This window comes from Mustela nivalis, assembly GCF_964662115.1.
Source record: "Mustela nivalis genome assembly, chromosome: 6".
NCBI classification, from domain to species: domain Eukaryota; kingdom Metazoa; phylum Chordata; class Mammalia; order Carnivora; family Mustelidae; genus Mustela; species Mustela nivalis.
In genome coordinates, this window is record NC_139025.1 from 34,004,440 (window position 1) to 34,028,246 (window position 23,807).

A 23,807-nucleotide genomic window follows, 5' to 3' on the forward strand; every position below is an offset into this window, starting at 1 on the left:
GGTGCCCTCAAGTTCACAAGTGCAAGGTTGAGGGAATGAGGCTTGGTGTTGTGTGGAAGCTGATAGTCTGGGACTTGACACCGCAAATTCAGAAGCTCATGTGTTTGGGTACAACCCTGTCAGCTTACCCCAGAATATTAGTACTTAATTACATCATTTCCTTTTTCTGAATTGTTGGGGCAAAGAAGGTTGTCTAGAAATACCTTGCCACCTACTCCCCAATCTGATGTTGCTCTTAATTTAAGAGTACCAAATAGGTGAGGGGGCGCCTGGGTGGTTCAGTCAGTTAAGTGTCCAGCTTCTGATTTCAGCTCAGGTCAGGATCTCAGAGCCTTGGGATCAAGCCCCATGTCAGGCTCTGTGCTCGGCTGGGAGTCTGCTTCTCTCCCTCTCTCCCCCTCACTCTCTCCCCCTCCCCCTGCTTATGCATGCTCTCTCTCTCTTTCAAATAAATAATAAATCTTTTTTTTTTTAAAGAGTATCTAATAGGTGACATGAGTCATGTTTTTTGAGGCAAAAGAGTTCATTTTTCAAAAGAGTTAGAACCCACACCTAAAACTAAAACGGTAAAATTTCTCCTGTTCTCCTAGTTTCCTGAGTTCTATCAATGGACCACCTCTCTAGCCACTCACTGCCTTCCTCAGAATCTGTCTTAGGCCTCTGAGCAACGGGTCAGCTGGTCCTAAACACTGTGTCTCTCTACTGTCCCCTCTCACCTCCTCCTTCCTCCCATGGTCACCGCCTCATTTACCACCTCTATTAACTTCCCTGGAAAATAATACAGTACTCTTCTTCCTTAAGGGAAAAACTTTTTTTCCATCAATGAAAGTAACACATATTTACACATTGATTATAGATCATTTAGAAGATCCTCTAAGATATAAAGTGGAAGGGAGAAAACTATTAATTTCTTGGGGCCACTGGCCAGAAATAACTACTCTTACCGCACACTTCATTCAGGCTTTTTGTCCTTTTATTTTGTATGTGTCTGCTTTGTGATAACATTTCAGTTCTATATCCTACATTGTTCACTTGATTTATTAAAAGCATTTTCCTCATGTCATTATAAATTGTGTGAAAAACTGCTTGAATTTTTTTGGATTTAAAGTTATTTTATTGTAGGAAACAGAAAAGCATAAAAAGGAAAAACATTAATTGCCTATAATTCCACGATCTGGAAATAAGCTGCTGTTAATAATATGACTTCTCCCCCCCACATTGCTTATGAGCTTACACATGTATTTTTATGTAATAGGGATCATATTTAATTTTTCACTCAACTTTTTTCAATCATGAAAATTTCTCCAGGTTAAGAAAAGTTTTCCCAACAATTTTAATAACTACAGAGTAGTCTTTCACTTAACAAATATGTTGACTGTCTATGATCTTGCCAGATACTATGATCGCTCCTAAAAAAGATTAATACAGCACCTGCCCTTCATGGATTTATATCAATTTATTGACTCCGTTGTGGTGGGTGTTTAGGTTCCTTTTAAATTTTCATTATTTCATTTTGACAAACGTGATATACAGTATTATTAACATCTTTATAGCTAAATCCTCACTCTTCATTCTGATTAATTCCTTAAGGAAGATTCCTAGAAATGGAATCACTGGGGCAAAGAGAATAAACTTTTTTAGGCGATTTTTTTTAAAAGATTTTATTTATTTAGTTGCAGACAGAGATCACAAGTAGATAGAGAGGCAGTCAGAGAGAGAGGATGAAGCAGACCCCCCACCAAGCAGAGAGCCCAATGCGGGCCTCGATCCCACGACCCTGGGATCATGACGTGACTTGAAAGCAGAGGCTTTAACCTATTGAGCCACCCAGGTGCCCCTAGGCTCTTGATTATAATGATTTCAAAAAAGTTTGGGCCAATTCTTTTTTTTTTTTTTTTTTTTTTATAATAAAAACTGTTTATTACTCATATTATAAAAAAAAAAAAAAGTGTTTTTTCACATAGTGGTCATTTCAAATGCCTCTCTTACTACGGGGGAACCCAGTGACCTAGAGCTCACAGAATTTTGAGAGTTTGAAGACACTAAAACTAAAACCATGCAAAGGTTGGGACTCCCCACTCCTTTACTAGATGATGTTCCATAGGGACTGGGTGGAGGCAGGAAAAAATGGCATATCCAGAGGTATCATCTATTAATCTTATTCCAAGTCCCACATCACAAGGAGTAGAGAAATATTGGGATCAAAAGCAAAAAAAGGATGGGGAAAATAATCACAAATCCTGCTGTCTAAGTAAACCAACCACTGGTAAAGCCAAGTGCCCAAGCAACATTCTTTGCCATCAGACTAGCAGGACAGGAAGGACTCCTCATTGTGGAATGGTCTCTATTCACATAGCCCAGACCAGCCAGGGACTCTTGGCTGTACCTTTGGCAGCAACCTCAGAAGAAAATAATGGGGATGTGTTCAGATCTGTCCTTTTAGTTTGGGCCAATTCTTATCTCTACCATGAATCTATGTGACTTCCAAGTTGACCACACCTTTACTAACTAACGCTGACTATCTTTATTCATTCAATTAACAGTTTTATAGGCTTTTTTCCTAAGTTTGCATTCCTTTGGTTGCTGGTGAGGTTAAACTTTCTCCAGTGTATTTATTGGCAGTTTTCTTCTTCTGTAAACTGTCTATCCTTGCCCTTTGTGATTTTTCTGTGATGGGCCCCATGGAGGATTTCCAGCAGTAGGTCCTCAAACTTAAGCCTTTATCTACAATCCATGCTATCATCAGAGTAATCTTTCTAAAAGCACAGTTCCTTCGCTCCCTCACACAGAGGGTTTTTTGTGGTTAAAGTTTTCCCAGAGAGCAATGTCCATACTTCTTTTTTATTTTATTTAATTTGATTTGGCATTCAAGGTTTGCAAACAACTTTCCAATCCTATAACCTAATATTTTCCACATAGATTATGCTCCAGCCGAACTGAACTACCATTCTTGGATACCGCTGTGTTTTTCCGCTTTCTAGCCTTTTCTAAACCCACTCACTTCTTTTGGCACTTTATTTTTCTATTTCCATCCTCACTTTTACCGATTGAAATTTCACCCCATCCTTCAATGTAGTGCATTTATACACATTTGAACCTTAAAATAGCCCTTATGTGACATTAATATCCTTGTTCTGGAGACGAGGAAACTCATGCAGCTCAAACAGCTCCAGTGGTTTGGCCAAACAGTTATGCAGCAGGGCAAGAGTCCAGCCCGGGTCTTCTGACCCTGGTCCCGAAGCTCCCTCCATCTCACCACAGCTTTCTTTCCTTTTTTTAAAGATTTTATTTATTTATTTGACAGACAGAGATCACAAGTAGGCGGAGAGGCAGGCAGAGGGAGAGGGGGAAACAGGCTTCCTGCCAAGCAGAGAACCCAATGCGGGTCTCGATCCTGGGACCCTGAGATCATGACCAGAGCCGAAGGCAGAGGCTTAACCCACTGAGCCACCCAGGCGCCCCTCACCATAGCTTTATGATACTGGGTTAAATGTGATGGTAAGGATGGTCCCTGCCTCTTTCAGGATACCCCCTGTAACTCCTTTATACCAGTGCTTAAGGCTAATATCCCATTATTTAAAATTAGGTTACTCAGAGCACATTCCACAGTATTTTGATAAGCAGTATTCAGGAGTTAACCAAGAAGAGTGATATTGGTTATCACTCTTATTCTTAATTATTAAGGAATGAATGTCTGCTATGTCCCTTACCTTTTCCTCTTGCTTGGCCCTTAGTATGTCATCATTTTCAAACACCACTGTGACCTCCGAGCAGTTTGGGTCGTCACAGAGGTCTGTGACTTCTGTGACTTCTGTGACTTCTGTGACAATATTTATATCTGGGGCCTCTGTGTCCTCATTTTCTGGAACATCTGTGACGTCGGTGACATCAGTGACGTCGGTGACATCAGTGAAATCTGAGAAATCAGTGCTTTCTACAGCACGTACAGGTTCTGAACACAAGCACAAGGGTGGGCTCTGTAGGGTTGTGCACGCTGCAATCTCCATGATGTCCCCCGAGCCCGTGATGTCGGTGCTATTCGTGATTCCTGAGAGGCTTGAGACTTCTGACAATTTGGAAATTTTGGCTTTTTCCTCATTCAAGAGGGAAATGAGTTCCACCCACTGACAAAAGAGGGTGTCTTGTTTACACGCAGGGGCGCAGAGCTGTAGGTAGTAGGCTCGACCACTCACCAGCTTTACTTTGAGGCGCATGTTCTCAGCATCGTGCACAGAAAGGGTCACAAACTGCAGAGGGAGGAACCTGAAAAGAATCACAAAGGTCATCTGGGAGCCTGATTGGAGACCTCCTGAAAGGCCTTTCCTTTTGTGTTGTGTAGCAGTTTGCAGAGTGAGATGAAGGACAGCAGGCTCTTCTCCCAGACAGGCCTGGGCTGGGGCAGGCATAGGGTTGGGCAGAACCTTCTTGTGGCCACCATGTTCCTGCATCTGGCTTTTAGTGTTGAGCCTCAAAACTTTGATTTTTTAGTACATGGAGCCAGGCTGCTGAGGGCTATCTCACTCAAATTATACTCCTAAGACTCTGACTAACTGGAAAAAAAAAAATCAGAATATCAACTGTTTATTGTGAGGGGTTTTCCCACTTTGTTAATCCTGAAAAACTGAGAGTATTTGAGTGACTTCTCTAGGGCAAGTTAGTGGCTTGAGACAAGACCAGAGTGAATTCTGATGGAAACTGGGATGCTGGGGAAGGAAGAGCATGTTCTAGACAGCCAGTTTCTAATGACTCTTCAGTTACTGTTACTTGGGTCTGATTTTAAAAAATTAACTACCTGTTTGACTGCCAGCTTGTCTGTCCTTCCCAGACTTTAAGGACATGATTCTTTGCCATTTGTAGCAGGATGCAAATGAGATGCTCCTTTGGAGCAAATGTCATTGGTGTTTTTATTTTCAGCTTCTCAGGGGTAAAGCATCTTTTCGGAGATATCCTTAACCTCTTCCCTTTGTAACTCACCTGGTGAGCACCAGGTTCTGCGGTGAAGGAGATGTCAGGAGACTCTGAAACAGGGATTTTGTATTTTTCTGAGCTTCAGGTGTCAGATGTGCCAGAAGCATCACGTTGGGGGTCTTGCGGGTTTCACTGGAAGAGCAGATGCCTACAGTCACCCAGTTGGCTCGGTTATGAAGGTAAATGGATTCACCTCTCCTGTTAACCTAGGGTAGAGAACAGGAAGAGGAGTTTTCTGCTAAAGTGAATGGCCCTGACAACTATGCTTACCTGAGCAGTGCAGGAAATAAAGGAGAAATGAACCGTGATGATGCATTTGTTCCATTACTCGCTGATGTGAATTCCTGGAGATTATCACAGTGAATGGACAGACACAGACCCTGGACCATGGGGATTCTATCAGGGAAGGTGAACATTAAACAAGTATGTCACTAATTATTATTGCAGGAAATATTACCAAGTACAAGTTCAGCGTGCTGTGCTGTGAGGCATATAACAAGAGACTTGATTTAAGAGGGGATACAAATAGTGATGTGCTGGTAAATGTGTAACAAATATCTGTTGGAAGATATACACGTTTATTATATATTTTAATGATAAAAAAGATGAGTAACACACAATTTACAAATAATAATATACACAAAACTTTATTTTAAATTCAGTGTAGTCAATTGATTCTCACAGCAGTCTTCAATGACATTTGTCTGTAACCTAAAGAGCATAAAAACAGTAAAAGGTAGTAATATAATAGGAAAAATAAGTTTTGAGTATATGAGCTTATGTGATTTAATTTTTTTTTAAGATTTTTATTTATTTATTTGACAGACAGAGATCACAAGTAGGCAGAGAGGCAGGCAGAGAGAAAGGAGGAAGCAGGCTCCCTGCTGAGCAGAGAGCCTGATTCGGGGCTCAATCCCAGGACCCTGGGATCATGACCTGAGCTGAAGGCAGAGGTTTTAACCCACTGAGCCACTCAGGTGCCCCAATGTGATTTAATTTTTAATAATATGTGGGGTGTCTGGTTGGCTCAGTTGTTAAGCGTCTGCCTTTGGCCCAGGTCATGATTCCAGAGTCCTGGATCGAGCCCCACATTGGGCTTCCTGCTTAGTAGGGAGCCTGCTTCTCCCTCTCCCACTCCTCCTGCTTGTGTTCCCTTTCTCACTGTGTCTCTCTCTGTCAAATAAATAAATAAATAAAATCTTTAAAATTTTTTTTATAAAGTCTGTGTTTAATGATGGACTCACAAATCTTCTGAACATTTATTTACTAGTCAGCCAGCTCCAGCACACCCCAGACACAGGGTCAGAGAAATCACCCCTGAGGAAGAGACCTCTGGCTGAGACCTGAACAAGGTGGGAGTTAAACTGGCTGGGTGGACAGGAGAGCTTTTCGGGCAGAAGAACAGCAGATGCAAAATCCCAAAGTCCAAGAATCTTGGCCAGTAAAGTCTCTGATAGTTGGAAGAAAAGAAGGCTGGAAAGTGCCAGACAGGGATGTGAAGGAAGCCAGAGAGGGGCAAAACTTGGTGGTTTTCTCAGTTGTATGTTAACTCAAAAACACAAAAAAATCACTTAAAAAACAAACAAATATATATATATATATATATCTCCTCTGAAAGAGATTGTAGCCCACACTAAAGACCCGCTCAGAACCATGCCTGATTAACAGAATCCAGAATCCATCCAGTACTGCCCCTGAGGGATGGTGCTCTGGCCCAAGGGTTAAATACTGATGAACCTTGGTCATTGTGGTTTCATCCTCTTGCCAGTGCTTGCTTTCAACAGGGCCATGTGACCTAGGCCCAGCCAATCAGACACAGTGGGGGGGCCTCCTGGTGGCTCCAGGAAAAGTTTCTCAGTCCTCACAAAAAGTTGCTATGAGGAGAGCACCTCTTCTCTTTCTGGCAGCTGTTTGCATGTAATGTCCTGAGGGGAGCTAACTTGTGGGGGGCTAGAGCACAAGAGAGGACCTGGGTCCTCCAGGACTCCCTGCAAGGGAGCCGATGCCCTGTGGCTCTTTTACTTTGAGATAACTGTTGTTCTTTTTTGTTTAAAGTTGGGTCAGGGGCAACTGTTGCAACTTGCTTCCAAAGACATACTAACCATAAAAGGTTGTGTATATTGAAGGAAATAACTCACCCAATTATGATAGGGGGCATGTCTACCTCCCTCCCTCAGGGTTCGTTAGGACATGCAAAATGTTGTTTGAAAAGCGGGTAGGAAAGAAGTGTGAAAAATTAAGATTATTAGTAGGAAAGAAACATATAGAAGGTAAAATCATCAAAACATTACTTATCACATCTATTCTGGGCATTACTTAAACATTAGTGTTCTTTAAACACCTGCCTCTGGTGTTCTGCAGGGTGAAGAGGTCTCCCTAGAACCCAGGCATCAGGGCAAAGAACACGTTTATGGAAGTGTCTGTTGTCTTCCCTGTCTCCCCTCTGTAGAATGAGCTGAGGGACTGCTTGAATGGGTGTTTTGTATTAGTCTCGGTCATGGCCTTACTATGGAGTTTAAGGGTACAGCCTACAACAGTGAACTCATTTCCCCATTTCTTTGTCTGGAGATTTTAATGTTGAATGTCTAGGGAAAGCAAAACTGCTCTCAACTGTGTTGAAATGCAGTTTCATTCATGATGTTGGTACATTTCTGTGAGAAGAAATCTCTTCTTCCTGACAATTTGACAATTTTTACTTTCAGAGCTAGAGCCAAAATTCATTATAATACTCAGTTGTGTCATAGATGTTATTCTTTAAAATGTCTACTAGATCTAAGAAAGGAGCTATCTGAATGCTTTCCTGTGTCAGGATGTTCTGAATTCACTGTAATCTCTTCATGACATCTTGGGAAGATTATGATAGAATGACAATTATGGTGGCATTAGAACAGAATTCCTTGGTGAGAGTTTGCTGGGAAAATTTGAAATGAATTTTCCTTTAACATTATAATTATTTTAGGTTGGTTAAAGTCCCCAAATTGTTCCCTTTAATTGTCTCATGCATTCCTTTATCACATTTAGAATAATTCTCCTCTTAATCTTCTCAATTTCTTTGAGAAAATTAATCACTGAAGTTATTGGAACTTAATTCAGGGCTCAAATATTATTTACCTGGATAAAATTGCTCTCTAATATGGGAGGAGATACAAAAGGGGCATACTCTCCTCCATCCAACATATTTTGAAGATTTCTTGGATCCTGGGAGGTTGGGATAGAGATGGCGTCTCGCTCATTGATCCTTGTGGTGGGGTTCCTCTTGTTCTTCTTCATGGTGCTTACATACAAACGTCAGAGAGTCGAGGGAATGGGAACACAATGAACAGATACAGAGAAAATTTAATATAATAAATTTGCCTTCCTTACTCCTTGAGTCAACAAATTTTATCAACATCTATGATATGCCAGACACTGCATTGGGCACTGGGGATATATCTGAACATGATTGGTAAGATCTTTGTCCCTACACAGTCTGGGGTGTGGGGCTGGTAACCCTAATTAATGAAGGCAATTAGGAAAGGCCTCTTTAGAAGGTCATGAAACATGTGTGCCACATTCCGCAAACCATCATTTTCTGTCTTCATAATTAATGGTACTACCACCCTTCCCTTATTATTATTATTATTTTGTAAATAGGGTATCAAACCATACTAAACTGAGAACATGTTTTCCTGACCATTCACCCTTGACTTATGCTTAGCTCTTGGTTGAGAGGTAAATAGTGGCCAGTTTCTCTGACTCTCTCCAGAAATTGCTTCAACAAAAAAATAGTGGCGCTGGCATCACTGGATTTTACCTTTTATTGACCAGAAATGACAGAATTCCAAGAAGGGAACAAGGCCTCAGAATGTAATTCTGTTCATATTTTCAAAAGATCTCCTCCTTCCCTCTTCACAAATCCCATGCCAGTTAGAGGAGGGGTCCTTAACTGGCAAGCAGCTGCTCCTGTATTCCACTGCGAATACATAGTTCCACCTCCGTCCTTTCTCAGAGGTTTTTTTTTCCCTTGTGTTCAAGCTACGGGGTAAGTAGTGGACACGTCTTGTTGCTGTCCCAGCCTGGGCCATAGGAAGCAGAGACCACAGCTACCTGACATCCTATGAGCAATGACTCTTGGCATGGGAATTCCCCATCAGACCTTCTGCTAGCGGCAACTCAATGCCTCCCTTCAGCACAGCTATACATGAACATAGGGAAAGTAAGAAAAATCGGGAAAAGCAAGAAAGTAAAATAGTTCAGTAAAGCTAATTATAAGAAGAATGAGACAAAAAGAAAAAGCATTCAGGAAAAGAGAGAGGGGGAGATAAAAGCACCACCACCACCACCACCTCACACATAGGGGATGGGAAATAAGAATGAAATTTATTTAGGGGCTCCTGGGTGGCTCAGTGGGTTAAAGCCTCTGCCTTCCGCTCAGGTCATGATCCCAGGGTCCTGGGATCGAGCCCCATATCAGGCTCTCTGCTCTGTAGGGAGTCTGCTTCCTCCTCTCTCTCTGCCTGCCTCTCTGCCTACTTGTGATCTCTGTCAAATAAATAAATAAAATATTTTTTAAAAAAGAATGAAATTTATTTAGTGTTTGATATGTGGCAGGCACCAGACCTTACATGCACTATCTTGTTTAATTCTGAAAATACTATGAAGTAGCACTCTTAAGATGCTCATTTTATGGGACTCCTGGGTGGCTCATTTGGTTGGACAACTGCCTTCGGCTCAGATCATGATCCTGGAGTCCTAGGATCGAGTCCCACATCGGGCTCCCAGCTCCGTGGGGAGTCTGCTTCTCTCTCTCACTGTCTCTCTCTCAAATAAATAAATAAAAATCTTTTTAAAATAATGCTCATTTTATACACCACACAGCTGAAGCTTATACAGGGGAAGTAACTTACCCAAGTCCCCAAGCCAGGATTCAAACCTTCACAGTCTGATTAGTCTGACTGATTATGCCTTTGCCCATGGTTCAATATTGTCTTGTGTGCTTAGAAAGATGGACGTGAGAAGTGGCAAGAGTGAGAGGTGCCAGAACAGGTCAGGACAGATGGAAAGGAGGAAAGGGAGGGAGCACCAGAGAAGCCAAAAGGTGTCCTCTTTCTTCCTACTCTCTTTTATTCCTGAACAGTTTTGTCCTAGATCGATTCGCTGGGACAAAGAGAGTCAGGAATCTGTACTGGGGAGGGTGGGGAGCCTTAGCTCAGACCCCAAAGGAGGCAAGGAGGCCTCTGTTGTTGGGCAGACGGGAGGTGCAGTATAAGAAATCAGAGCCTAGCAGGGTAGGGAGAGTGTCTGACAGGAGAGAGGATGGTAGAAGAGGAGGGTAATTAGTTCCATACAGGGAAATTGATCACGTAAAATAGGAAACCATGAGAATCTATACTGATATAAATAAAGGAATAAATTAAAAGCTTGGTGAAGAACAGAGAATTTACATCATTCAAAGCACCTTTCACCAGCATACTTACTAATTTCAAAGCAGGAAAAAGTATAGTGAAGAAGTCACACAGACACCCTCCTTGTCGACCGATGAGTGAACACTATTAATAATGGGACAAATCAAAACGGTGCATCACCTTGTAAGACACAATGACAAGCACAGAGCATTCTCCTGTGATATCGCTCCCAAAGATGCATGACCCGAATCCAACCACTAGGAAATATCAGGCAGATCCAATTTGAGGGATATTTGACAAAATAACTGGCCTGTGATCTTAAAAAATGTCAACATAATGAAAGTCAAAGAAAGACTAAAAAACAGTTCTAGACTGAAGGAGACTAAAGAGAGGTAGTCATTCACTGCAACTGTGCTTCTGAACTGGATCTGTTAGCTATGCAAGTCTATTATGGGGACAAATATTAAAAATCGAATGGGGGTTTCAGGGTTAAATGATGATATTATGCAATGTACATGTTCTCATGTTGATGGTTAAATTTTGGCTACGTAGGAGAATGTCCTTGATTGTAGGAAACAGAAACTCAAGTATTTGGGTGTCATAGGGCATCAAATTGGCAAATTACTCTTAAAAGATTTGGGGGAAAAGTTTTTTGTACTGTACTTGCCATATTTCTATTGTTTGTGATTATTTTAAAGAAATTAATGGAAATAATAATATAAAGAAAGAGGAAGTAAAAGATACGGAGGAGAGGATGGGGGATGTAAAAGGAGGTATGGAAGAAAGAGATAAACAAGGTCTGAGGGGTAACATGTGAAAAGGCCTTTAGTCACCTCAGGTTTCCAAGAAAAGAGCTTTGCAACAGCAATGGAAGAGTCCTCATAGGGATTGCATGATAGGAAAAAAAGACAGAAAGCCTTGTTGTCATCTATGTTTTCTCTCCTTCACGACTTACCCGATAGCACAAGGCATCTATTCTATCATCATTTTGTAGACAGACAGTGAAGGTGCCTTAGAGAACCAGAGGACATAGCAAGTGATCAAAGCATCAGATGGACCTTTGGGGCCTAAATATATAGGGAATCTTCTGGAGCATAACAAGAGAAATCATTAGAAAAGAACATTTTTTGATGAGAGCAAGGTATGCTGGCAGAAGGAGAACAAAGGTCAGCAGCCTTTTGGGTCAGGGTGACAAGCAAAGTCACAGCAATTGTCCGCCCTTCATTTTCCAGGAGAGCTGTGATTTCTTACACTTTTGTCCTTCGAAGCTCAGACTCTCTTATATCAGTTCAAGAGCCTCCTCTGGAGATCTAGAAAACTTGATCACTATAAGCAGCATCCTTGGTACACTGAGTTCCCAGAAGAAGGAAAGAGGCAAACAAAGCTTGAAAAGTAAGTCAAGATGGAATGGAGAGAGAATGGAGAAAGGGAAGGAGAAGGTGTGACAAGGTAGAGCTTAATCTGGTCTTATCAGTACACACCAACATATCTCACCTCAACGCAGGGCCAAGCCACAGTCCTCTCTTGGAGACAAAGTTCTTAACTCATTTCAGTTTGGGCTTCCTCCTTTTCATGATGAAGTCTTTTGTGAAGGGAACAAAAATAGAAAATAAAGTGCATACAAAGGAAAAACAGTACAAATCCTTAATTTTATTTCATACCCGAGAGGTCTGTGCCTTAGAAAGAATTTTCCTACCTAAGCAGTGTGGGTGAAATGCTCAGAGGGCTGCTGTCCATATTTGAGCTAAGCTGTTGTCAATGATTCTAATCATAGTGTTTTGATGAGTGGAGCCAGACAATCATGAGTTCATAGCTTAGGGTCGGCCTGAAACTGTCAAACAGTGAAATCCTGGGCCCTTATGGCCAAGGAAGACATTTGATAACATGACAAAGAAAGAAATACAGACTCAAATAACTATTGTAAAATGGAGGGTCATAAGAAGCCCAAGTTATCTTCTTCCTGTAAAAAGCCAGTGTAGCCTCTATTACTAACTTTCCAGCTGGTGTTCATAGTTTTATGAATGAATATACTTACATATGCTTATACTCACTATGTTATCCCTTGTGTAGAGTCCTCCATATTGTGCTTTCTGTCACTATAGACAATACTTTTTCCTCTTCATAAAATTCTGGCTTAAATAATCCCTTCAGGATTACCTGGGCCAGGTGAACTGCAACCAAATCATGATCAGGACTAAAGTGCCATAAGTCCAGTATGGAAACTGGTATAGTGGGAATATAAAGAACTCTGGGGTCAGACACATCTAGGTTCATATTTGGGCTCTGTCACCTACTTTTGAGACCTTGGGCACGTTACTTAACATCTCTGAGCTCCATCTCCTCATCTGTAAGATGAAGGTAAAATGACCCAACTCAAAGCAGTGATGTATAGGAAACAGTGAAAACCATGGCTATCCCATGGTGAGCACCTGAATATCTATACTGGTCTACCAACACCTGCCCCTCTATCAAAAAAAGGGTATAATTTACTCAGCATTTGCTAGGCTGGGTTCCCTCTTGCTCACTTACAGTTTCATACTTCCTGAGTTATTCATTCTAAGAAACATAATTTTCCTCAGCTTAACAACTCTGAAATGGAATGTTCCTTATGATCACTCTCTGATGGTGAGGGGTGGAGGGAACTGCATGGTGGTGGTTATTTGGCTGCGCAGGCACAAACTCAATCATGGTTGTTCCTATTAAATTAAGTACATTGATTGTACTCTACAGGTTGCATTTAACTGTCATTTAAAATGTGTCCTTAAGGGCGCCTGGGTGGCTCAGTTGGTTAAGAGACTGCCTTTGGCTCGGGTCATGATCCTGGAATCCCAGGATTGAGTCCCAGAGGTTGGGCTCCCTGCTTGGCAGGGAGTCTGCTTCTTCAGCTGACCTCTCTCCTCTCATACTCTCTCTCTCTCTCTCAAATAAATAAAATATTAAAAAAAAATGTGTCCTTAAGTAAAAGAAACACATGGGGACAAATGAAAATGAAAACAACAGCCCCAAATCTTTGAAATGCTGCAAAAGCTGATCTAAGAGGGAAGATCATAGAAATAAAGGTCTACCTCAAGAAGCAAGAAAAATCTGTAATAAACAACCTAACCTTAAACTTACAGGAGCTGGAAAAAAAAAAAAACAAAACCCCAACCTAAACAAACAAAGCTCAAATCCAGTAGAAGGAAGGAATTAATAAAGATCAGAGCAGAAATAAATGAAATAGAGACTAAAAACCACAGAACAGATCAATGAAGCTGGGAGCTAGTTCTTATCAACAAAACTGATAAAACTTTAGCTAGATTTGTCAAAAAAGAGGAGAAGACTTAAATAAATAAAATCAGGGGCACCTGGGTGGCTCAGTCATTAAGCGTCTGCTTTCAGCTCAGGTCTTGATCCCAGTGTCCTGGGGTCCAGCCCCGCATTGGGCTCACTGCTTGGTGGGAAGCCTGCTTCTCCCTCTCCCACTCCTCCTGCTTATATTCCCTCTCTGACTGTCTCTCTCTCTCTCTATCAAATAAATAAATAAAATATTTTTTAAAAAAATAAATAAAGTCAGAAATGGAGGAAAAAGAACAATGGATATCACAGAAATATGAATGATTGTAAGAGATTATCAAAAATTATATGCCAAAAAATTGGAAAACATAGAAGACACAGTTAAGTTCCTAGAAACATATCACCTTCCAGAACTGAATCAGGAGAAATAGAGAATTTGAACAGACCAATTACTAGCAATGACATTGAATCTGTAAAAAAACTCCCAACCAAAAAAGTCTAGGACTAGATGGCTTTACCAGTAAGTTCTACCAAACATTTAAAGGAGAGTTAATACCTGTTCTTCTCAAACATTTTCAAAAAATAGAAGAGGAAGGAAAACTTCCAAATTCATTTTATGAGGCTGGCATTATCCTGATACCCAAATGAAAGACTATAAAAAGAATAAAGCTACAATGTCTTTGATGAACACAGATACAAAAATCCTCAATAAAATATAAGCAAACCAAATACAGTAACACATTAAAATTATTTACCATTCATCATGATTAAGTGGGATTTATTCCTGGAATGTAAGAGTGGTTCAATATTAGCAAAACGATCAATGTGATATATCACATTGATAACAGAAGGGATAAAAAATATGATTATTTCAAAAGAAACAGAAAAAGCATTTGACAAAGTACAATATCCATTCATGATAAAAATCCTCAACAAAGTTGATTTAGAGGGAATATGCTTCAACATAATAAAGTCCATGTATGCAAAACCCATAGCTAACATCATCCTTGATGGTGAAAAAAACTGAGAGATTTTCCTCTAAGATTAGGAACAAGACAAGGATGTTACCACATTTGTTACCACTTACCACTTTGTTCAACATAGTACTTATGCCCTACCCATGCCAGTCAGACAAGAAAAAGAAATAAAAGGCACTCAAATTAGTAAAGAAGAAGTGAAACTTTCACTATTTGCTGATGACATGATACTATAAAAAGAAAGCTCTAAAGACTCCACCAAAAAACTATTAGAACTGATCAATGAATTTAGTAAAGTTGCAGGGTAAAAAAATAATATGCAGAAATCTGTTGTATTTCAGTACACTACTAACAAAGTAGCAGAAAGAAATTAAGAAAACAATTTGTAAAGCAAATTACACCAAAACGAATACGATATCTAGGAATAAACTTAACCAAGGCAGTGAGAGATTTGAACTCTGAAAACTATAAAACACTGGTGATGAAGCAAAGGGGACACAAACAAATGGAAAGATATTCCATGCTCATGGATTGAAAGAACGAATATTGTTAAATTGTCCACACTGTCCAAAGCAATCTACAGATGTTCAATCCAAACCCTATCAAAATACCAACAAAGTTTTTTCACAGAACTAGAATAAATAATCCCAGAATTTGTATGGAACCACAAAAGACCCCAAATAGCCAAAGCAATCTTGAAAAAGAACAAAGCTGTAGGCATCACACCCCAGATGTCAAGATATACTACACAAAGCTGTAATAATCAAAACAGTATGGCACAAAACTAGCCACATAGATCAATGGAACAGAATTGATCCCCACACTTTTATGGTCAGTTAATCTATAATATGAGATGGGAAAAAGATAGTCTCTTCAACAAAGGGTGTGGGGAAAACTGGACAGCTACATGCAAAAGAATGAAACTGGACCACATTCTTCTACCATACACAAAAATAAACTCAAAATAGATTAAAGACCTAAATATGAGACTTGGAACTACAAACTTACTTTGAAAATAAGCAGTAATTTTTTTGACATCAGCTGTAGAAATATTTTTTTCTTGATAAGTCTCCTCTGGCAGGGGAAACAGACACAAAATTAAACTGTCAGAACTACACTAAAAAAAAAAGTTTTGCAGAGCAAAGAAAACCAGTAGGAGAACAAGGCAGTCTACTGAATGGGAGAATTTATTTGCAAATGGTATATCTGGGAAGAGGTTAATATCTAAGATAAACGAAGAACTTATACAATTCAACATTATGCAATTCAACATCAAAACCCCTCAAATAATTGAATTTAAAAAGGTCAAAGGACCTGAATATACATTTTTCCAATTAAGACATTCACATGGCCAACAAGCACATGAAAATATGCCCAACCTTACTAGTCATCAGGGAAACACAAATTACATCAGGGAAACAAAAACTACAATGAGATATCACTGTACACCTATTAAAATGGTTAAAATCAAAGACAAGAAATAACAAATATTGGTGAAAATGTGGAGAAAAAGGAACCCACATGCACTGTTGGCGCGAAGACAAACTGGTGCAGGCACTATGCAAAACAGTATGGAGCTTTCTCAAAAAATTAAAAATATGGGGCACCTGGGTGGCTCAGTTGGTTGAGCTACTGCGTTTGGCTCAAATCATGATCCTGGAGTTCCTGAATCGAGTCCTGCATCAGACTCCCAGCTCCATAGGGAATCTGTTTCTCCCTCTGATCATCTCCTCTCTCATGCTCTCTCTCACTGTCTCTATCTCAAATAACTCAATAAAATCTTCTAAAAAAATTAAAAATAGAATTACCATATGATCAGTAATTCTGCTACTGAGTATTTACCCAATAAAAACAAAAACACTAATTCAAAAGGATATATGCACCCCTATGTTTATTGCAGCATTATTTATAAAAGCCAAGATGTGGGGGGAACCCAAGTGCCCATTGATAGATGAATGAATAAAGTTGTATATATGGGCTCCTGTGTGGCTCAGTCATTTAAGTGGCTGGCTCTTGATGTCAGCTCAGGTTACAATCCCAAGTTGTAGGATTGAGTCCCGTGTTGGGCACCACACTCAGCAGGGAGTCTATCTCCCTCTCCCTCTGGCCTTTCCCCCACTTGAGAGTGCATGCTCTCTCTCTAAAATAAATAAATAAATCTTTAAAAGAAAAGATGTGATATCTAGATATATAAAATGGAATATAACTCAGCTATAAAAAAGAAACAAGATCTTGCCATTTGTAACAACATAGATGGAACTAGAGAGTAAAATGCTAAGTGAAATAAATCACTCAGGGAAAGACAAATACCATATACTCATATGTAAAAGTAAAGAAACAAAACAAAACAAAGAAGCAGACTCTTAAATATGGAGAACAAACTGGTGGTCTCCAGGGGAGAGGTGTTTGTGGGGGATGGGTGGAATAGATAAAGGTAGTTTAGGAGTCTATTTATCTTAATGAGCATTGAGGAATGTATAGAATTGTGGAATCATTCTATTGTACACCTGAAACCAATAGAACATTGTATGTTAATTCATACTTAAATAAAAATAAAATGTGTTTCTAATAGTTACCTGAAAACCTTTTGTTGACACCTTCTGGTGTGGTTAAGAAAGCTCCAGTACAAAACTTTCAAAAGGCATGTCAAAGGCTTGGAAGAAGTTCCCAGAGACTGGAGTGGAGCACTGAAATGCACAGAGGATGATAGAGTGGAATATGAGAGACATTGTGGGGAAAACGTCTAAGTAATAAGAAAACATTTAGTTATGTAATTGGCAGCATTTTTGTCCTTCTCAGTGGTACATAACATAATGGGTATACTAATTGATGGGTCTTGGATTTGAGGAAACGCAGTAGTCAACTCTTGCTCATTCAGAAGTGAGTGATAGTGTATATTAAAAAAAAAAAAATCACTCTAAGAAAGTGACCACATGTGGTATGCCTGGTGTTCACAAATTCTTGCTACTCTGTGAATGTTCCAAGGACACCAGGACTAGGGAATGCCCCTTCCCAGCACAGTCCTTATGTGGACCCCTTCCATGTGAGAACAGCCTCTCCAGAGAGCAATCAGGGATGACCTCTTGAAGGAGGAAGTTTTACTGTGGGTTTAGGGTCACAGAAAAGGAACAGGAAAAAGCTTCAGTGGATTTGCAGCCTTATCAGGCCTTGCCCTTCTCATCCCTTTGGAACTCCAGAACAAAGGGGAGGTCAGCTAAGAAGCTAAACATGTAACAGAATCTTTTGTCTTCACTGGTGTGGTGGTTCTTTGTTTCTAAACATTTGTTCTGGAATTATTTTGACACTTTTGAATTCCATGCAGAGATGGTAAGTGCGTGCTGAATTTTAACTAGTTTTATTTTTATTGTAACTGCCATTTGAGATTACTGATCTGTACACCACAAACCCTGCTCCCACCTCCCCAATTAGTCTGGTAATATCCCGAGAGTGCACTGTTCTTGAGACATATGAATTGTGCTTTGAAACCGACTTTGGCTAAACACACACACCACTACACATTTTGTCAAAAGTCCAAAAGCAAAATTATCTCCTGTTTAATTAACTGTTTACTAGTTTGCTCTCAGTATCTGGAGATAGTGTTGAAGTTTTGGTATATATGTGTCTTTCTAGTTTTATAAATTTATATATATTATAGTTATATAATACATAAAATATACAGCATTGTATATTATCTATATCTTGGATGTTATATATAATTAGTGTTTTCCTTCAACTTTAAATATTTTTAAAAGCAGAAATTACCAATCATGGTGTGAATCTATTTGGGACATCACTATCTCTTCTAAGAGGTACCAAAATTAATTGTGTCCAGTGGCTAAACTGATGCTTGAGAAATGATTTTCTCTTACAAAGCAGTAAGTAATTCATGGTCCTCAACTGACAAGTTCCCCGTGCTCTGCTGGGATTTCCTGTGGGAAGACCATGGAAGAGCAGCCTGACAGCTCATAGCTCCCCAGTCCTCCTATCTAACCAATCTGCAACCCCTTCTGAGAAATTGTTATTAATTTTGATGATTCAAAAACAGTTCCGATTTGTGTGTCTGGACTTTTACAGATAGTTTTGTTTTCTTAAAAATTTAATCTATGGATCAGTTCTTAATATAACTTTAGGGAGATATAATTTATATATCATCAACCTCACTCATTTAAAGGCTATAATTGGGGGTGCTTGGATGGCTCAGTGGGTTAAGTGTCTGCCTTCCGCTCAGGTCATGATCCCATTATCCTGGGACTGAGCCCTGCCTTGGGCTCTCTGTGGGGAGTCTACTTCTCCCTCTCCCTCTCCCTTTATGCTCTCTCTCTCAAATAAATAACTGAAATCTTCAAGAACAACAACAAAGAATAAGGCTATATTTGAATGATTTTTAGGGTATTTATAGAGTTGTGCAACCACCACCATAATCTAACTTAGAACATTTTCACCATTTCTGTGGATACCTTTTTAATAAGGATAAATGTAGACAATGCGTTAGTGCATTTGTTTCTTTTGCATGACCACTGCTGGATAGAGAATGACATGACCATAGTCATTATGATGAGAAGTCTGCAGATAAATGTTGCGTGTGAAATTTGCCACAATGTTATTCACATTAATAAGCACAACATTTGTAGACTCTACATAAATATATTTTAAAAATAAAGCAAGGCCTGTCTATGCAAATTGTTTGTGAAATTTCCATACTATCTTGCTTTATTAATATTACAAAAATATATATAAAACTCATAAATGAAAGACCTCGAATAGCCAAAGGGATATTGAAAACGAAAGCCTAAGTTGGTGGCATCACAATTCCGGACTTCAAGCTCTATTACAAAGCTGTCATCATCAAGACAGCATGGTACTGGCACAAAAACAGACACATAGATCAATGGAACAGAATAGAGAGCCCAGAAATAGACCCTCAAATCTATGGTCAACTCATCTTTGACAAAGCAGGAAAGAATGCACAATGGAAAAAAGACAGTCTCTTCAATAAATGGTGCTGGGAAAATTGGACAGCCACATGCAGAAAAATGAAATTGGACCATTTCCTTACACCACACACGAAAATAGACTCTAAATGGATGAAGGACCTCAATGTGCGAAAGGAATCCATCAAAATCCTTGAGGAGAACACGGGCAGCAACCTCTTCGACCTCTGCCGCAGCAACATCTTCCTAGGAACAACGCAAAAGGCAAGGGAAGCAAGGGAAAAAATGAACTATTGGGATTTCATCAAGATCAAAAGCTTTTGCACAGCAAAGGAAACAGTTAACAAAATCAAAAGACAACTGACAGAATGGGAGAAGATATTTGCAAACGACATATCAGATAAAGGACTAGTGTCCAGAATCTATAAAGAACTTAGCAAACTCAACACCCAAAGAACAAATAATCCAATCAAGAAAGGGGCAGAGGACATGAACAGACATTTCTGCAAAGAAGACATCCAGATGGCCAACAGACACATGAAAAAGTGCTCCATATCACTCGGCATCAGGGAAATACAAATCAAAACCACAATGAGATATCACCTCACACCAGTCAGAATGGCTAAAATCAACAAGTCAGGAAATGACAGATGCTGGCGAGGATGCGGAGAAAGGGGAACCCTCCTACACTGTTGGTGGGAATGCAAGCTGGTGCAGCCACTCTGGAAAACAGCATGGAGGTTCCTCAAAATGTTGAAAATAGAACTGCCCTATGACCCAGCAATTGCACTACTGGGTATTTACCCTGAAGAAACAAACGTAGTGATCCAAAAAGGCACGTGCACCCGAATGTTTATAGCAGCAATGTCCACAATAGCCAAACTATGGAAAGAACCTAGATGTCCATCAAAAGATGAATGGATCAAGAAGATGTGGTATATATACACAACGGAATACTATGCAGCCATCAAAAGAAATGAAATCTTGCCATTTGCGACAACATGGATGGAACTAGAGCGTATCATGCTTAGCGAAATAAGTCAAGCAGAGAAAGACAACTATCATATGATCTCCCTGATATGAGGAAGTGGTGATGCAACATGGGGGCTTAAGTGGGTAGAAGAAGAATCAATGAAACAAGATGGAATTGGGAGGGAGACAAACCATAAGTGACTCTTAATCTCACAAAACAAACTGAGGGTTGCTGGGGGGAGGGGGGTTGGGAGAAGGGGGTGGGATTATGGACATTGGGGAGGGTATGTTCTTTGGTGAGTGCTGTGAAGTGTGTAAACCTGGTGATTCACAGACCTGTACCCCTGGGGATAAAAATATATGTTTATAAAAAATTAAAATAAAAAAAACCTCATAAATGAAAAGTAATGCAATATGAAACTCATAAATGAAAAAGTAAATTTTGGTATTAAAATAGATTAATCACATTAAAGGGCCAATGAATGTATATGTTATAGAATTACAATAAATATGGTTTGAGTGACTATATGAATTAGAACAGAGGAACAAAGCAGAGTTGCTATAGGCTATCCTGGGAACTTAGCTTCATTTCACAGATACACAGAATCTTTTGTTATAACTTGTTCTACCAGAATTGTGTATTCGTTTTCACAATCACAGTTTATATTTTCCCAATAATTTTTGCCTTTCACTAGGGCTCACTAAATGTTTTATACTTCTAATTAAGCCAGCAATGTACCAGAAAGCATGTATAAGGTTTTTAACTGTGTTACAGAGCACAGAGGAATCTAATTCTATTTGAGATGGATCCCAGCTTACTAGGTCACTGGCAGATTCTTTACATTCTTTGTTATTTCCTTTAATTAGAACACCCCTCCCCATCCTCTTTTCTCTTTAGCAGCTTTAACTGAATGGAGATTAATTCAGCAGATAGTTTAAAAAAGGTTGCATTTTTTTCCTGCAGAATTACACTATTATTGTCATTCAAAAAAGCACTGTTAGCTACTTTCAGTAAAGGAAAAGGTAGGGAGAGCCCATATTAAATCTGATTACAGGCCAGAAACAAATGCCTGTAGTTTAATTGGGAAACCAAGCAGAGAGAAGCAATGAGCTGTCTACACTTCAGAGGTGGAACTTCTTCAGCTTTGTTCCAGACTTTCCGTGACATCACCAGACATCCCTATCTGAGTAATTGTTTCAAAATCACGAAGGCCCCATTAGGGCTAAAAATAGTGTGGATGTGAAGTATATTTACCAGTGGGCGGTGGTGGGATGTCTTGATTTTCCTAGGACTAAATGTAGTCACTGGGATTTTTTTTTTAAATTTTTAATTTTTTATAAACATATATTTTTATCCCCAGGAGTACAGGTCTGTGAATCGCCAGGTTTACATACTTCACAGCACTCATCAAAGACTGGGAATTTTTTTTGAACTGGTGACAGCTTGAGTTTAATGGAAATTGGGATAGGGAGGGTGAAGGAGTCTGGGAGCCAACATGGAAATGTTTTCAGGGACTTTTCTGACTGCTTAATTTGGTGGGGTGTCTATAAACACCCCTTAACTGTTGTCTATAATTATTTGCTATTTACCATTCTCATTTGGCTTTTTCCCACCGATTTTTTATTATCAAGTTTTTTTCAAACCTACAGCAGCGTTGAGAGAATTCTGACCACCTACATTCTCTTGTCTTTTTCTTCTGTGTGTTATTTCTTGCCCATAATTACATAAAAGGTCTTAAATGGCAGTATTTACCCATTACTTGTTAAAACTGTTCTCTATGGTACTTGTGCTTTGAGATTGGTTCTGCATAGCACTATGAAACATGACATTTCCTTAGTTTTTCACAAGATTTTTAACACACCAATAAACATATTTTCAGGATTGGTCCATCGCAATTTGATGTGGCAGTTCTGGTTGCACTTTAGAGTGCAAACTTTTTGAGAAAGTTTGGCAGTTTGGGACCCGTCTTTCTCCCTGGGTCCCCACCCCGCTAACCTTTCAGCTTTGAACAGAAAAGCCCTATATTCTGGATCTTCTCTCTCATTTGAATAATTAAAAATGACTGTCTTTCTATAAGTTCATTCAGTTCTCACTCGTGAGAGAAAATTGGGTTAATGGCTTGGAAAACCAAAATTTAAAAACAATTAGAAAATTTGTTTTCATTTTAACTCAAATTCTCAATGAAATCATTTTCAAGAAAGATGCGGTAACGGGATAGATATAAGTCTCTGAGCTTTTCTGCTTGTTTTGGTTGCAGTGTAAGATATGAAACTAAGAGGAAAAGAGAAAGTTGCAAAGGAAATAGACATTTTTGCCCTTGAATGATTAGAATTCATTCAACTGTTGTCCATTTCCTTCTTCCTCAGGTTCACACCAAAAATCGCAGTAATCACACAGTCACTTACATAGACGTGAGGCTGAAATAGATCTCTGGAGATCTCCTGGATGTCTACTCAGGAGAATAGTCTCCAAACAGCAGGTTTCCAACACTTCTCACATTTCTTTGGCAGACAGAAGGTGTTTATGTCTATTGGGCAGGCAGCTAACCACTTAGTAAAAGAAGTGCAGGAGGCCTGGCTGCTCTGGGCATTGTGTTCCTGCTCCTGCATCACAATGTGTTGACATAGTCTCTGAAGTAAGAGGAGAGTGCTGGGACCCAGCAGCCCTGACCTCAGCCACTGAGATCAAGTGTTGCCCCCATTCATGTGGAGCCCAGATGGCTCGGGAGTGGTAGTTCTGATCCGGGTCATGGTGTGAGGTTTACAGAGGCTTCCTTGGAGAGAAAAGTCAACTTAGCAGGCCAAAGATCTCATACTGAGAAAGTTGAAGACACCTTATATCATTTAGTGCTCAATTCATAATTTACCAATTTCCTTAGATCCCAATTTTCAGAGACTTAAACATATTTAAGTCACTTTGAGCTTCTATAAAGCAAAGCTTCGAGAGAATGTAGCATTCCTAGAGAGCAGAGGCGTCTTCCTGTCTCCAGCATCCAGTGTATTCTGGACTTGTGCTGGAGGAGGCACTCAGTCATTATATGTTGGATGAAAAAATGAATATGAAAGAATACATGGACTTCTCTCTAAACATTTCCTCTCTCTCAAGGCTACAGTCATCCCTCTTTCCCTTTCTGCAGCTTCAGTTACCAGCGGTCTGGTCTGGAAGATGATTCTTCATCTGATGATTAGTGTTAGTAGCCTAACACTACGTCACAATGCCATTACTCTCTTCCCTTCTTATCATGCAGACATTTTATCATCTCCCATCATCCCAAGAGGGTTGAGTACAGTATAACAAGATA

General features: G+C 39.7%; 1 protein-coding gene across 2 annotated transcripts in view; it reads right to left on the minus strand.

Annotated features, from left to right (window-relative positions):
- GARIN2 (golgi associated RAB2 interactor family member 2) overlaps nucleotides 1–23,191 on the minus strand; it is a 33,984-nt gene extending 10,793 nt beyond the window's left edge. Inside the window, exons 1-5 of one of the 2 annotated variants that reach the window (XM_082737320.1) lie at nucleotides 22,912–23,191; nucleotides 11,847–11,934; nucleotides 8,080–8,242; nucleotides 4,975–5,174; nucleotides 3,711–4,263 (exon numbers count right to left, since the gene is read on the minus strand). In XM_082737320.1, coding sequence (XP_082593446.1) covers nucleotides 3,711–4,263; nucleotides 4,975–5,174; nucleotides 8,080–8,238 — 912 coding nt within the window. In that variant the 5' untranslated portion in view covers nucleotides 8,239–8,242; nucleotides 11,847–11,934; nucleotides 22,912–23,191. The remainder of the gene's footprint in view (nucleotides 1–3,710; nucleotides 4,264–4,974; nucleotides 5,175–8,079; nucleotides 8,243–11,846; nucleotides 11,935–22,911) is intronic. The other variant, XM_082737321.1, reaches the window with a different exon arrangement.
- Nucleotides 23,192–23,807: the final 616 nt, after the last annotated feature.